Source organism: Orbilia oligospora (genome assembly GCF_000225545.1).
Source record: "Orbilia oligospora ATCC 24927 unplaced genomic scaffold scaffold00079, whole genome shotgun sequence".
In the NCBI taxonomy this organism is placed as follows: Eukaryota; Fungi; Ascomycota; class Orbiliomycetes; order Orbiliales; family Orbiliaceae; genus Orbilia; species Orbilia oligospora.
Window position 1 is genome coordinate 789,561 of NW_011645636.1, and position 16,167 is coordinate 805,727.

The 16,167-nt window shown below is 45.6% G+C and overlaps 4 protein-coding genes across 4 annotated transcripts; all 4 read right to left on the minus strand.

Annotated features, from left to right (window-relative positions):
• Window positions 1-4,137: 4,137 nt before the first annotated feature.
• On the minus strand, window positions 4,138-4,633 carry AOL_s00079g259 (uncharacterized protein; the record flags this gene model as incomplete). Its single annotated transcript, XM_011124134.1, has 2 exons — window positions 4,138-4,284; window positions 4,370-4,633. The coding sequence occupies 2 exons, from the start codon at window positions 4,631-4,633 to the stop codon at window positions 4,138-4,140; spliced, it is 411 nt and encodes a 136-aa protein (XP_011122436.1).
• Window positions 4,634-6,034: 1,401 nt separating this feature from the next.
• On the minus strand, window positions 6,035-7,985 carry AOL_s00079g260 (uncharacterized protein; the record flags this gene model as incomplete). The annotated part of the gene is made up of 2 exons (XM_011124135.1): window positions 6,035-7,374; window positions 7,439-7,985. 2 exons carry the CDS (start codon window positions 7,983-7,985, stop codon window positions 6,035-6,037), a joined length of 1,887 nt encoding a protein of 628 aa, XP_011122437.1.
• A 3,033-nt stretch (window positions 7,986-11,018) lies between these two features.
• AOL_s00079g261 (uncharacterized protein) lies at window positions 11,019-12,836 on the minus strand (the record flags this gene model as incomplete). The annotated part of the gene is made up of 3 exons (XM_011124136.1): window positions 11,019-11,429; window positions 11,510-12,327; window positions 12,392-12,836. The coding sequence occupies 3 exons, from the start codon at window positions 12,834-12,836 to the stop codon at window positions 11,019-11,021; spliced, it is 1,674 nt and encodes a 557-aa protein (XP_011122438.1).
• A 1,586-nt stretch (window positions 12,837-14,422) lies between these two features.
• On the minus strand, window positions 14,423-14,950 carry AOL_s00079g262 (uncharacterized protein; the record flags this gene model as incomplete). The annotated part of the gene is made up of 1 exon (XM_011124137.1): window positions 14,423-14,950. The coding sequence occupies one exon, from the start codon at window positions 14,948-14,950 to the stop codon at window positions 14,423-14,425; it is 528 nt and encodes a 175-aa protein (XP_011122439.1).
• Window positions 14,951-16,167: the final 1,217 nt, after the last annotated feature.

Here is a 16,167-nt window from a genome sequence, read left to right on the forward strand (position 1 = left end):
AAGAGAATATATGAGACCAGTTGGACTTCGCTAAAGCGCGCTAAGGATAGATAGATATAGATAGATAGATAAGAAAGAAATAAAGATCTAGATATCGGATATATCCTAGCTCCTGATACTGCGAGTGATGTAGATCCTACGGAAGGATAAGAGAATAGAGTTGTGTGTGTTTGTGTCCTGGTCCTACAGGAAAGATATTATAACAAAAATAACCTCCTTAATTTCGACAAAATGGTTGGAAAAAACCGATAGGAATGATGTGTGCGATTGCTTCGACTGGATCGCAATGTTTCAGTGTGGCCTTGCTGATATATGAACACGCTGTAAAAACTGGAAGGAAAAGTCCGAACCCGTACGCGGAACGCCTATGGAAATAAGAAAAAGGGAATGAAAAGTGGGATATTTCGTATTATGATGTGGATGATTGTCCAGACAATCAGTCGACTGGGCCGTACTTGAGCCATCGTACACTGGAAAAGATATGTGATTAGTAAATGTATTACTATGATATTGGGGATTTATCATGTAATAACTCACATTTTCTCGCCGATAGGCCTCTTGATTGGTTGAGGATTTGGAGGAGGCATCACAAAGACATCCTAAAAGATTATTTGTTAGTTTGAATCTCATGATATTATTCAAATTGGTGGATATTTAGAATACTCACTCTTTGACTTTCTGTCGAACTCATGTTTGTAGATATGACTCTCCCAATATTTGTAGGACTTGGGATTGTATCCCGTCTCTGCGATTGATCTGACATTGCGACACTTCCTCGACTCGATCTGTCGAAACTGTTGAGGTAGTTGTTACTCGGCGGCTGTGGGAATGCCGCCAGCGACGGTTGATGCTTTTCCACTGTGGGCGATGATGAAGGTGTGTTGGAACCTTTCCGCGACTTGCCAAATAGTCGCTTTAGAGAGTTTTCTTTCTCCACTTTATCGAACACTTTATACGAGGGAAGAAAGAATTCAATGGTAAGTTTCAGTTCTAAACGAGATTTTTTATATGGGGCCCGGAGTAGGATGATGGAGTAAAGGGAAGGAGGGAAAAGAAACGTGGAGTGCGGGAACAGATATACTCCATCGCTGTCTTGTTTATGGGTCTTCTTTGGAAAATTGCAAGGGATAGGTACACTACATGGAAGTACTTACTTGGAGCCGATGCCCAGGGCCGAGGAGAAGGGCTAAGAAGGAAAAGAGTTCCAAAATGCCAGCAAGTTTTTGCAAGACAGATGCCGGGTGGAGTCACAAGCAGCAATCAACGTTAACGTCGGCGTATGTGTGGGGCGGAACTGGAGAAAAAAAGTCTGGGGTCCGGACTTCTAATATAAAAAAATCCAGGTGGTTCTGGCGTCGAGGCGTCGCTGCTAGCTTGCGGCCACAGTCGTCGAAGCTAGTGTGGGAAATATTCGAAATAGGTCCAAGGCAAGTGACTTCTCAAGTGACTTTTGGGGATTTGGTTGATTCGATATGAGGGCTTGCCAGGGACCTTGCAAGACTTGCAGATTGGCGAGAACAGTTGAATGGGAGTGACTTGGGGACCGTTATGGATAAATAGGACAGGACGAGGAGGTCAGCGCTCAAGCTTGCATTGCAAGATCAAAACCCGAACAAAGATCTTGTTCTTGTACCCTCCTCCCTTGAGACGCAAGTTCCCTGACGGCTTGGATAGTTTAATGGAAGAGGGGACTCTGCCAATTTGCCCAAGTTCTGGGTCGCGGCAATCCTTCCATGAACATGTGCCGTGTCCGACATCCAAGAACTGGAATATTTCTGGTCCCGGCTTTTGCAATGCTATCCTGGCTGGTACGGTACTTTCGAAACATAGCAGCTTGTGTGGCCGCAGTACCTGTTCCCCGCATTGAACTTTGTATTGTTCTAGGCGAAAAAAACTAGCGTGCTTGCTCTCTGTCCCTGGGGTCTCCAGAAAATCAGTTGGTTTTGGCCGACCAACCGAAGTTGGTTTTGATCCCTGAAAGACGTTTTTGTGGAGTACCTGGGCGCAATCTGATTGGTGAATGCGCCGTCCATTTTACCCTGCCTGCGCAGAGACTTTGAAGAGGATGCAGAGTAACATTTTGTGCAAGAAGGATCACGCGGGTCTGTGAGAGGTCTGATTCTGCTCTTGGGGGCTGCAAGTCGTCTATAGTTCCCGCATGCTAAGGGGATCATCTTCCCACGTTTTTCTTTTGCTTTCCCCTCGCTTTGACAGCTCGAATTAAAAATCTTCATTTGCTGTATGTAATTTTCCATGGGCCCCGATGCATGCCTGCCACTTCCATGCACACAGGAAAATCGTTACGCCGAAACGCTGCTTGATCAGACTCTGTGGTCGGGCTAGTGGTTTCGGCGCTCCGTGGCTAATCAAAATATCCTTGATGGCAAAAAAGACGACAAGTTAGAGAAATTCCACCCTTGATTTCGCTTGCATAAGAGATTCATGTGACTGACATCTTACTAAAAGCATTCAAAGCAGACTCAAGAAAAGAGAGTTCTTGGGTTTATCAGGACAATGCAAAGATGTGGACCTGAGTTCTCCTCCCAGCCACATCACTCACCTTGTCGCAATATCAACGTCAAAACCCGCCGAGTTCTGCTAACAAATTTTTTTCTTTCGGTCGGTTTCAAAGGGGAGGATTGTGGAGCCGTCCTAAGCTTTCGATGGCTGACTCAATTGGCCTTGGTTTCTATACGCACTAAGGTGAGCATAGTCTAGTTTCTGCGAGCACACGGACACCAAGCGTCAAAGGACGACGCCATGATCGACGGTGCATGAGGGGAAGACCATCTGCAGCCCGCTCTCATTGTGTGTGCTATCCGCCTGCATACGTTAGTAAGATTGGAATGGTGAAGTATTGTAACTCAAGCCGTTGGCATCAGACCCCAAAAAGATACGTTTCATGTTGCCTCTTCCCTCTTCAGCTGTTACGTACGACAACCACGCTTCTTCATTTTAAAACTCACCAATAGGAACCCCCCTTGTAAAAGCCACATCTGCACCAGCTTTGACGCAACAGAAAAAAAATTTGGGATGTCACACGTTTTGTTCAAATTAGCTGTTTTGTAGGTGGTACACGCCTGCAATATCATCAGCTTTCTATGAGGTAACATTGTACATCTTGAAAAGCGAGCAGGAGAGAAAAACCCTCGAGCCCTCAGCTTATTGATACGTACCCCCCCCTCCCTTCGTGACTTTTAAAATATGTCGATCAGAAGCCGCGAGATTAAAGTTGTTATCGGGTCTATCCCTGTTTATCCAAAGAAGCCGATGTTCTGGCACGCGGGATGGGAGAGAGCAGGCATGATCCTGGAGAAACCTCACTCAAAGTAATTAGTCCTCATTCGACAATGCCAAGCGAGTTACTTCTCTCAAGAATTTCAGCTGGGATAGTAAAAGAGAATGAATGAAAAAGTCTATATCAGTAGCTATAACGATTATGCAAGAGAAATCAAGGAAGGTTCAAACTAGCAAGTACTTTTGCTATTGCGGAAACGGCGTCTACATACGAAAAGTACAATACGATTTGCATTTCCGTCATACCAAAATAACATAATTCCTGAAGATTTTGACCCGATGTTGTCGAAGACGTTTGAGTTAATCTGCCATGTGGTTTTCGGCTCAGGGTTGTTTTCCGTGTCTCAGGAGCTTGTGAACAGAGCGGTGAGAGAACCGAGCGCGCAGGCCGACGAAAGCTTCAAAACAGCTGGTTCCCGAGGTCGGACGGACAGACGGACAGTACCCACTCTTGTATGCGTCTCAATGTCACGATAGGAGCTTGATGCAAGGAACGAGGGGGACTTGAACTAAAACGCTAGCTTTAGGAGGAGCTGAACAAAAGGAGGAGCACCCATAGCATATTTCAAATCTTGATTCTCAAGGTTTCGACAGATTTCGTATATTAATTTTTCTCCGTAAAGGATCTTACATACATAAAAAGACGAAGCACGGACGGGATTACGCTATATTCAACAGCGTAATGCAATACTTGGAACTTCAGCCGGAGTTGTACAAGTACGCTTTGATATTCTTCTACTAGAACCCCCAAAGGATCCAGGAGGCCCTACAGATCCATCGCAGTAGGAGTACATACCATGAGCAGTATGCATGCAGTTCACATTTTAAAATACAACCTCCTTAGTATCCACCAGTAGACCCATAATAATCACCAGGATTCGGTTCCTTAGAGTGAGGATTGATACTCGCTGGTACTTCCCTCCCAACCTTCTCGGACCTCTTGCTCTTTTCGCTATCGGTGCGATCCGCCGGCTCCGGAACGGCAGTCTACAAAAAAAACAATAACCAATCCTCAATATCAGTACCTTATCCCCCTATTAATCGACAATGGGTGCGTGCAGAGTTCTCTTACCGTTCCTCCAGCTGAATTCTCAGTCCCAACATCAATTCCAATCTTTTCTCCACGTTTGAAAGCGTCGCTTCGTTGGTTTGGTCCATACTCTGCGTTAGATGCATTTCTTACGCTCTTTGAAGCGTTTTTTCGGGCATCGTTTGCAAGTTCTTCGGCACGAGGCTTGATGGATTCGAATTCTTCTTTTGCAGCTGCTTCTTCGGATTGGTCTGGTGTGCCAGACGGGTCTTGGGAATAACCCACAAGACCTGGTGTAGAAGACATTTTTGAGAGATGTTATTGGCGTAAGTGTCCGATAAATTCGTAAAAGACAAAGTACTTCGATATATCGATATCGATGTTCAAGTCTTGATAATATCGTCGTTTGAGATGTATAACATCTTTTTACCATTAAACATTTCCAAGTAGTTCAAAAAGGGAAGAATTCTAGAATCAATCCAGAATCCAAGAAGAACATGCCCATCTCGGTCCCATCGCACAAAACGGAACTCCTATAGCTAACGATCATCCAATTTATAAATCGGAGTTTTGACGTCACCCTTTCGTTACGACAGCAGAACGTCACTATTGCACCGCTCACATGCATATACAACTGTCCTGTATATCCCTTCGCAACACATCCTTCCGTCGTTCAACATCCAGATTCCAACAGCTAGATTAGGGCTATGAACGTCTTTCCTCCCCGGGATCACTACCACTCCGTTCTGGCGGCTAAATACACCGGATCATATGAAATACCAGAGAGGAAAATATCCGAGGATATTACATAAGTATTATTCTCGAAACATACATCGAATTTCCTTCTAAATTTTGGTTTGATGAGGCTTTGTTGCATCTAGTTAGCTTAGTCCGATGCAATGGCTTCGGACCTTCATGACTAAAAAAACCTCAAAGATTAAAGTATACAACGGCCTAGGGGTCATCCATGGAGGTGACAAACCGATTAGAAGGCTCAATAACCTTATTCCCAAGAAACTAGTCGAACAAGCTCTAGATCATGTCGGTTCCGTCGAGAAATTGGTTGTGGGGCCTTGGTATACGGACATATCCATGGAAGATGAAGTCACCTGCAGATATATGAAACCGCTACTAAGTGAGATTCGAAATTACGTCTAATCGGCCAAGATGACTTATCGACACACTCATCAATCCATCTGGATTCGATATGACTATCCAAAAAAAAAGCCTATTCTTTCGCTCATACATATTACAAGGCTACACATGCCAGGTAAAAAAAAGGCACACCCCCAAAGACCAAACACCACACACGGACAGAAAAGATTCCCACTGGCTAGCTTTCCTAGCTAAGGTGTATAGCCGTACTTGCTCCCGTGATATAAAAAATAGAAGTAGGAATCAATAACACGCTTGGAAGAAGAAAAAAATATCAAACAGCCATGAAGAGGAGATGATAAAAAACGAGAGAAAGCCGTCCGATTCCCAAATCCCAAATCCCAAATTCTCGCTAGCAATCATTTGCCGCTGGTTTCCCTTACAATCCTGGCTATGATGATAAAAATGAAAAGAAAACAACAAAAAGGCGAATACCTAGGCCTTTGGACAGCTAAGAGCGTCGATAAACCTCGTTCCCACTCCTCATGTAGAAACCCCAACGATCCCAATACCAAAAAGGAAATGAAAGAATTAAAAAGGGAGATATGGTGCTCAATCCCTCCTCCTCTCATCCTCATCATGAATTAATGGCGTTGTTTCGCCAACGTCACCATCAGGCCTATTGATATCCACTCCAAAAGCCCTTAGCAGTGTTCTCCACCAAAGATCTGCTCCTCTGCCCCCTCTTCCTTCCACTCCACCAATTGGCCTATCGCTCTCCTCCGCCTGATTCTCCTCATCGCCACCATTGGTAGTACTATACCCGTTACCACCACCCAGCGCCTTGACAACATCGCATTTGCAGACAGGGCAGGTTCGTCTTCGGGTCGTTAACCAAGGTGTGATGCAGTTTACATGAAATTCGTGACCACAAGGCAACCTCATGACCTGGCTTACACCTTCTACATATTCTTCCAAGCACACGACACATTCCGGGGATGGTGGGAAGTATTTGAACCCAGGCAGGATTCGCATATTCCGTCGTGAATATGGTGACTTTGCTTTTTGCTTTGCGCTCGGGGAGCCAGCGATCGTTGGCGGCGGGGCTGAAGAAACTCGAGATAGTTGTGGGAAGTGAGAACTAGAGGCGGTAGAAGCTTGGTTTGTATCTGGGAATGACGAAACCACCAGTGATCCGGGCGTAAGTTTTTCGCTATTTTGTGGCTTATTAATTTCCGGCGAAGAAGGAATATTCTGCGGGGCAGATGGAGATGGTGGGTCCGATGGTGGTTGATATGTATGCACGGGAAGTTGATCAACAATGCTCTTCGGTGCCCTCCATCTTCGCCGCCTGTACCGAGACCGCAGCAACAGCATTGTATAAACAACTGTCAGTGTGATCACAGGGCTAACGACTAGCACAAGCAATGTATCGACAAACGGAGAACTACTGAGTCTTGTCGGTGTTAATGTGATCCATAGTCCGTGAGACATGTCCGGTTTGTCGGGTTCCCCGCCTGGTTCACCATCGTTCTGCCCAAGCCAACCAAACCCTTCTAAGGCCACAGACCCATCAGTGACACTATTACCTTGCTCATCGTGTGGCCCGAGGGGAGTATTCTCACCACCTGCTGGCTTCTCGGGCGGAGTAATTTCATCGTATATCTGCTCGGGATCGTCGAGTTCTGGGCTTTCAATTATTGATTCAGTTTCCTCTACAGTGTATGGTGTGTAATCCCGAGACGATCGATCTTCTGGCTTGTATCTATTGAAGTAGGATGACAATCCTCCCCGTTCTGGCTTGGGTGTGGAAACTGGAGAATATACAGGCCTTTGTCGATACGAACTGCTACTTGATAATTTTGGTGGTTGTTTTGGCAATAGAGATGTAAGAAGGTGAGCTGTGGTATATGATGTGAATATTGCGGGGATAGAGATATTAGATGTATCCCCTATCAATGTTGTTAGCTTGCGAACTCTGAAATCAATCATTTGGGGAAATCTACACGGAACTACCTTTCGCGTACATGGTTAGCAGAGGCCGATGAGCTTCATTATCCCCGACAATGACAGCTATTGCACCTCTCCTCTGACTCCATAGTACTTTATCGTAAAATCCACAGCCTCCTCTAACAACCAGCACTATCTTGCCACTGATCTCAGCGCTCTCCTGTAGCGTCTCGAGGTCAGCATGTACCTTGACACGCTTGACTCCAATGTGATCATCGGTTTTTTCATCAATCTCCTTTCCAATCAGAATATCTTTCTCGTCTCGCCATGTAAACCCATCCCGAGAAGCATCGTCACACGCTAGCTCGGAGTCCGGCAAGACTAGCAACTCTCCAGTCAACCCCTTCTTTGGCAGTAGTGGTCCAAAAGCCGCTGGTTTTGATAAGAAAAATGTCGAATTATCCTCCGCCAGGGATATTATTGCTGAAGTCGGGAAGAAGGAAGGGCTCGCCGATAATGGAAAATTCACAGATAGGGAGACGTAGAGGAGGACGAGTAAAAGGACGGCGAGAGAGACCAGGAGGAAGAGAAGCTTAAGGAGAGGGAATGGCATCGTCGGATTCGAGACGGCAGGTGCCCTCCACTGCCTAATCGTTGGTTGCAGACTTCAATTCTAGAATTTAAAGCGTTGTCGACACCGACAAATGATATTCCGGTTAAGTCCTTGTTTGCAAGATATCCTGCTCAAGATTGTCCTGCAGACGACAGATATATGAAATATCTCGCATTAGCATTGAACACCTCGACTTCAAATAAAAGGACAAAAATAGAAGTACGAAAGGCCAGCTTCGTGCTTTAGTGGGGTAAGGCTGTGAATAAGGCTCATCATAATCGAGAGTTTTAAAGAGAGAGGGAGAAAGAGAGAAAGAATGAGGCTTAGTTAGGAGGAGGTTTCTATGGGGAAAGGACCCTGGGAAGTCTGCGTAAGATATCGTGGGTCGGGCTGGGCGTGGAAATGAAGCGAAATTGCGGTTGTTCAAAGGCAACGGAATTAAAGATTGGCAGTGAACAAACCTTTCATGGACGACAGCCGTGTACTGCACGAAGAACTAGCACGTGGAAGCTGTGTACGGAGTCGTTCGAAGCAGATGCGGCAATGAAGTCGGTGGTGGTGAGGTCGGAGTGTCGGACGAGCACTTTCAGCACTGACGTTTTGCCGCGATGAGGACAAGGGGAAGGCTATCACCACAGTGGAATCGCCTGGGTATGTAGAGCTGTGGCACACAGCATGTACTGAACTAAGTTATGTGATCAGGTGCTTGTGCAAGTACGGAGGTCCCTGTGTTTGACAACGATGAAGACTTCGAGAGGCCCGGTTAACTCGAAAGAAAGAATGGGAGGTGGTAGTGGTGAAGTTGAAAAGTCGTGGTGATGACCAAGCAGGAATGTTGGAAGTGGTGGTGATACTTTTTTAGAGATGGTGATGAGGGGCCGATTTTGAAAGGCCTAAAGAAGGGCGGCCAGCAATAAATTCGGAACTCCACAGCGACTTCTTCTTCTTCTATGCGCCCCCGTGACACACGCACGCCAGCTAACCGTTGACGCAAAACGAAAATCGACAAGCTTCCCTCTCGTCCAGGCCATGGCTATATGCAGCCAGCAGCTAAAGATGCTCCTTTGGGGAGGTAACGAGTAGGTGGAGTGACAACTAGCACACAACAGGTAACGGCGGGGCAGACATCACCGGAGTGTACCACACGCCCAAGCAAAGTTTACACAGTACCGTCCGGATGGGATCAGATGAAGCGCCCTCCACCGGAAATAGACCATCTTTCTTCTCAGAGATAATACTAATTTAACACGAAGTAACAAGTTTGGTTCCCAACTGGTGCAGCCTATTAGTTGGCGATGCTAGCTAACTAGGTAGCATGGGCGGTTATACATAATTACAGCCCTTCAAAGAACTGAACTCCCCGGATTTCGAGCAAGTTTCTTCAAAGCGTCACGCCAGCCAAGCCTACGAGGATTCGTAGTCCATGCCTGCCTGCAGTCTTTGGATCGTTCGTATGCCAAGCTTGGCCGGTCTGCACTCGAATCTTTATCCGGAAAGATCCGAAGAGAATCTATCCGAAACGAAGCCAGCCGCTGACTCGGGCAACTACTTCGAGGTTTGCCGAATTCCGAAGAGTATCGGTACGCCTCTGCTTGGGTGGTAGTTTTTTTGGCCAACATTGAGCATATGTTAGGAATCTTGCCAATTGGCTCACAAAATACGAGGTATTTGTTTTCAGCGGGGTTGAAGTGAAAAAGTTATGCAGATACATACATATCGCTGCAGCTAGTTGGGATCCTTTGACGAGGCTGGGGAAACCGTTTACAATTTCGAGGCTGAATCATCGATATCGCTGGATTCAACTTAGCTGTCCAACATGGCGATCTGTCTAATAACCCCTGCAACGCCAGCATAGTTAGTGCCTTGAACCCTGCAATGGGTACCAGCAACATATATTTCATGCATGCTTGAAGGGAAGATATATTCGACGATATAGAATGACTGAAGGACACCATATGGTTATGCTCCAAGCAAAAATGAGTCTATCGTGTGGAGCTCTGCGTGGAACTATACAACTCAGAGCTCTACTGAGGAAAATATCACTATCATGCTACAAAGAAGACAAGATAGTTTGAAACCAAACTGGCTGGGCCGCGTACTAAGTTCCAGATCAGAAACAGAAGTTTTATTTATTCGAAGCTAGAGGACGACGGTCGGCTCACCATTCCTCGGGTTTCGCCTTGTATATGGACTATCCCTATCGCGCTCACAACACCAAAGACATTATCGTGGACTCGTAGTTCTGTATTGAGAAACTGTATCCGACTCAGTGACTTTGAGCGTTTCCTTCCAATTGAATACTCGAAACTAAATACCCATTATTTACCGACTATCATATATGTATCTTACATTCTTAGGCTTGTGGGTATCGATGTTGCATTCGATAGCTTGATGTATGGAGTGCGCCAAACATGTTAACACATATTTATGCAAATCATTCGTGTAGTGCTATAGTGGATAATGAATAATTACATGGCTTCTTGGAATTAATAATATTTGACAGTTCTCAGTTGGAATTGTGCTATATATGTGGCCAGGAGGTATTCCGGTCAGATGCATACCAATCTGACAAAAACAATACCTTTTAAGTTAGTGCATCTTCAAGTCAATCAATATAGGAACTTTTGGCAATAGATGGTTCCAAAAAGGGAAATTTTGTCAAAACACCACATAAGCAACGCGGTATCGACGATTGTAGACCTGTAGCTAGCACGATAAACGTAGGATCGATGCTTTTGATGCGCATAGCGCATAGAATATCTTGCATTAGAATTTTAAAAGTACAACGTAAAACCCCTTAGTTAACATTCGATTTACCCCCCCAGCATCAACGCCAGAACCCCAGGCCGGTCATGGAAAATCGTGCTGCAACTGCATGAATCCAGGCACTAACGTGTTAACAGACCCATGAGTGACACCCTATGTCAAAAGCCCTGGTAGAAAAAATAAGGTAAAGAGTTTTTAAAAAAGACAGATCATCCATGCCCCTCATGGTGAACATAAAATCACAGACAACAAGAGACATCATACGTTTCAAAAGGGGAAACGAATAGTCTCAAACGGATAGCCAGGGTCGAATTCTCGGCTTGGAATTCCCATGTCACGCATATTAGAGTTGCTTCCTTTGAAGTAAAAGTTTTCTGGGCCAACCCAAACCGAGAAATCGTAGCTTCCTCTAAACCTCAAGACTTGTGTCCTGACATCATTCAGAACCTGCCAGCAGTGGTTTCCGTCGACCCGGTCACCGTATCTGACAGTCTCGTCGGAGTCAGGAAGCTTGCGCTTCCCTACACCCATTCGAATGTCTTGGCGGTAAAGTGGGCCGGTGTATTTCAACTTGTGAAGAATGTACCGTTCATTGACAACACTGGTACTCTTGACAGGTTTGTGTTTCTCGTACGGCCTTACTGGGAAAGGGAGATCCTGCATGTACATCTTGGCGATCTGTTGATTTGTTTATCAATGCTTAAATCAGTGTATGTTAACATAATTGGGATGAGGATAGGACAGGATAGGCAACGTACTTCGATGCGTGTTGCGAGCCTGAGATGCGGGGAGCCACTTGCTAAGGCATGTTCTTTCAACCCTTGGAGCTTAGCTTTCTCCTCCTCGTCATCTACCAACCCAGCTGCGTAATGCCATGCATTGGCGATATTATCCGACGTGTCCCCGCAAATCATACGAAGCACAGCAATAGTCTGCCAGACAGCTGAATTGACCATCTTCGGAACCATTAACAAGGACACAGCGCCCCCGAACCCGGCAACCATTGCTTCGTTCCCTTCGAGGATCTTTTCTAACTCTGCTAAGTTGACCTTTGCTTTCATGCTGTCCTTGTACTTATCACTGAACGAACCAAGGACGTATAGCATCGAACGGCTTGCTTGTGCTGCAGTGATGAGGGTTATGAGGCGACTAACAATGGAACCATCCAAAGAAGCATCTGGACTCTGAAGCAGCGGATTTGTTTCGATGCAGTTGGTGTACGAGGATATGATGTATCCATAGTGGCTGAGAGCCGCATCGAATGATCCTTCTACTGACAGCTGACAGGCCTTCTGATAGAGCTCAAAACTGTTCATCCATAGTTCCAAAATTTCGCCTTGGAGCCAAATAACCCGGTCATTGAGCTTCCCGACGAAGAATGCCTCAAGATTGGAATTAGCGAGGCCCTTAGAAGTGCAAGTTTGAAAAGAGGCACGAAGTCCACAAAATGCCTCGACCAGATCTTTATGGACCTGAGAAGACGCATCTGAAGTGGAAGGAGCATCTTCGAAAACGTTGTGGTACGGTTCAAAATTGAACTCATAGCTGATACCACGGCCATCGTTTTCGCCCCAGTCTATGAGCGGCACGCCGGTAAGTTTCTGGATTGTAACCTTTGATGCTTAGGAATTGCTACTTACTGAGGAATTTGAGGAAACGATAGAAGCTCTTGATATCCTCCATCCCAACGAGAACGAAGACGAAAGGTTCTCGTTTGGTAAATGACACAAACGTTGGTTTGACAATGATGTGAAGCTGTCGCCCAGCTATCGACCTGGTATACCTGCTCGTGTGGAAAGAAACCAAACCTCGCTTGAGAGCAGCTTCAATACCATCCATGTAGAAGGTGACGGTGACAATGGGGCCGCTGGATCCATACAGAATACCATGCGCCTCCTTGTATGTCTTCTTGTTGACATAGAGAATGCTGGTGTGGAAGTGGGGTTTACTTTTACCATTGGTATCCATCGACTTATCACAAGCCCTACTATCGAGAAGGCAGCCATAGATCTGATTTCTGATCTCTGGAGGCATGGTCTCTAGGGTGAGTGGACAGGGCTCTTGGGTTTGAAGTGATTGCTCCATGGTGGGTTAGGATATTGGAGCTGACGTTTTTGGACGCTTGAGAAGTGATGAAGGGATAAGAGAGCCCCACAGACAAGAAACTGGAGCTTAGAGGATATGAAAATAGAATCGACAGGTCTAAAGAGAATGATTGGAATGAATGGATCAAGGAGGTACAAGCTCAAGAAGTACCCCAAGCCTTGGTAGCTTGGTATGTGATTTGGTGGATTGGTGATGATGATGTTGATGATGATGAAGGAATGATTTTGATGGATGAGGTCGGCCAACTTGGTGGTGAGCTTGCCCTAAGCAATGAGAAAGAGAAATAAAATATGTGGGCCGGAGGGGAAAGGGCTTCCGTCACACTTGGGGGATTTGACGTATGAGACGGCGTTAAGAAGCCCTCCTCTTAGAACACCCCCAGCGCTCCCCACAGTGTCAGGAGTATCACCAATCCAATTCAAAGTATTACAGCGGCGGTTTTCCGAAATATTGTTTTGGGAATACTATTCTACAATGGTTGAATTGAGAGGGTATGTTTGATGGATTATACGTCTAGATATTGCTAATGAAGGGACCAGGATAGTAGACTATCGACGGTGGATCAAAAGCTTCAAAACCGTTAGCCTTCTCGACTTTAAAAAACCCTAGGCACAAGTCAAAACCACACGCTATAAACTATGGAAAGGGAATTTATTTTAATTAAATTATTCCCGAGGAATCGGAGGATGGTATAAATTCGATGCGGGTTTGAAGGATCTGTGGAGTACCCCACCTATATATCGATATATATCTGGTACGTTTACTTGGTGCTGACTTTCAGGGCAAACCATTATTATTCGAGCTTTGAACGTTGAAAAGTACGTACGCGGGAGACATAGCAGTCGATCTAATCATGCCCGAATTATATTGATTCGAAAGTTAGGCGTTCAAAATTTCGAGACTAGCGAAAATTTGATAGTCGATTCGTGCATGAGATTAAACTTGCCTACAAATTCTTTGTGTAACCAAGTGCCTTCAGATACAACCCTCGGGGCTGGCTACCTAACCTAGGTAAGCAGTGAACTAATGAGGGTGCTTGATAACTGAAACCACGAATTCATAGGTTCGAAAACGGGTTCAAACTTTAAGCTTGTTTGTTACTGCTTCAGCCTCTTCAAGAAAACATCGTTGTTCAAAAGCAAACCAAAGTGGTCAACCGTCCATAAATCGTGCGTCCTTTATAATACATATAAAACGATACCAAACATAAGAAAACGCCCGAATACGATCATACAAATAAATCGAATGCTCAGATGGAACCTTGAAAGATTACTCAAGATATGTCGAGATACCGTGGAAGTAATTTGTCCGTTTGGAACATGGCTGCGATCTTCCACTATTTCCCCAAATTCAGACCGTAATTTTCTCGTGCTGAAATAATTCCGCTTTGGAAATCCGGCGGGGGTAAGCAGTTTGAGGTTTTAGGGTCATCTGCAATTCTGATCTCGGGATCATGGTTCTCACCACTCTAGGGATATATCGATATCTTACTGATATTTCTGACTTCGGACCCTTGTTTCTTTGAATCCAAGGTTCAAATTTCACAGAATGGGCAGTATAAATCTTCAAATAACTCCTTTCTGTACTAACAGCAAGGCAGTGGCCGGGATCATAATGCACATCAACCCAAACCCAATGGCAATCCCAATCGTCCACTTCATCCCTCTATGATATTGTCGGTCTAACTCTTCATCTTCTTTTCTTTGAGCTTCGATCTCCCTCGCCAACTGTTCCTCCTCAATGACCGCCGGATTCTTCTTATCCTTTGTTACAATAGTCAACAACTGACTTAACCTCAAATCCAAGTCCGCTTTCAACTCCTTTTTCTCGTGTAACGTGAGGTTATTTATCGAAGAAGCAATCGAATCTGACGATGCAGCAGCATTGTTAAATGCCGGGTTTGCGAATGCGGAGTCCGGGATACCGCTGCTGTAGTTGTTATTGGTTGTGGATTCTTCGGACTGAATAAAGAGGTTGAGATGTTCGAGCTTTCTTCGAATGTCCGAGATTTCCATCAGTTCGCGGAAATATCGTTTTTCGTCCGGGACGATAAAGGGGGCCGATTCGGCGGTGTCTGCAATGTTTGCGGCCATGGCTTGGGGAGGTATGTATATATTGTGGGGGAGCGTGCGCGTGCGCGGGGCTTATATCGTTAAGTTTCTATCCTGATAACGAGGGGCGGGCAGGCGACAACAGCAGCTCGCGGGAAAGACGAATCCGAAGAGGTGGCGGAAAATAGGCTGCGATTTCGATATATCGGACGAGGAAACGAAACTCCGATTCCGGTACCAATAGCACGGCTATGGTATATGAAGCATGATGTGCCCGCAGCAGCACAAGGGTAGAAATCGAGAAGGAAGTATAGAATCAAAGAGCCGCAAAGAGAATGGGGAAGTAGTGAGGAAAGCGGTGCCTTTAAAGGCAACCAGTGTGGAGCTTTGGGGGGGAAAAAAGGTGCCCGCCGCCGCGACTAAATTAACTACCTGACTAACCCCAGAATAGAATATGCAGGGCAGGAATCATTGCTATTTGTTCGTTACGTTTTTCACTGGCCTGTTATGTGGAACAGAAAGCTTGGGGAATTGCTTGCAAGATGGTATCACCCGGCCGGTCGGACGAAAAGCCAAGGCTATTCAATTCCTCTCTGGTTCTTGATACCGGATCTGGATATGGCTCATGAGGGGTGTTTACGTATTATATTTTTGTTTTGTGAAAGAAAATGGACTTGAATACTACGAGAATCGCTGGTTTAGTAGGTATCTGAGATCGTGACCTGGTGGATTCATGAAGCTTTGAAGAGTCGAGTGACCAAGGAAAAGCCGAATTTGTGCTTGCTGCGGTCGGTATTCGGGACAGTTTCACCAAAACAAGGTGCCCTTGGCCTCCATTCCCGGCCTGGACTAGACTAGACTGGGGGGCATGGGCCACTCAAGACAGTCCCAAGCCAGGCAGTGCAAAAAAACATACTTTTATAAAACCAGTAGAGCACTGCACGGGCGGGATCATGCAAGCGCGAGGGTTTCCAAAATTAGCTATCACCTCACTGTGCAGAGCTTCGAGAATAAATGAATGATCCCTTGAGCTATGGATGAGGCGATGTTTTAGAAGTTCCAATAAACACTTTTTGGGGATTGTTCCGGGTGTTTTTAGAAGTCCCTTGCTTTGCTTGGAGCTCCCCAGCTTCCAAACTTGAGGCTTCGTATAGTTGGACTGGGAATACCTCAATTTGGGCTCGGGTGGTGCATGTCGATTTTTGGCAGGGAAAACTGGCTTAAAAATGCTAACTGGACAGGAACAATAGCCACGATTT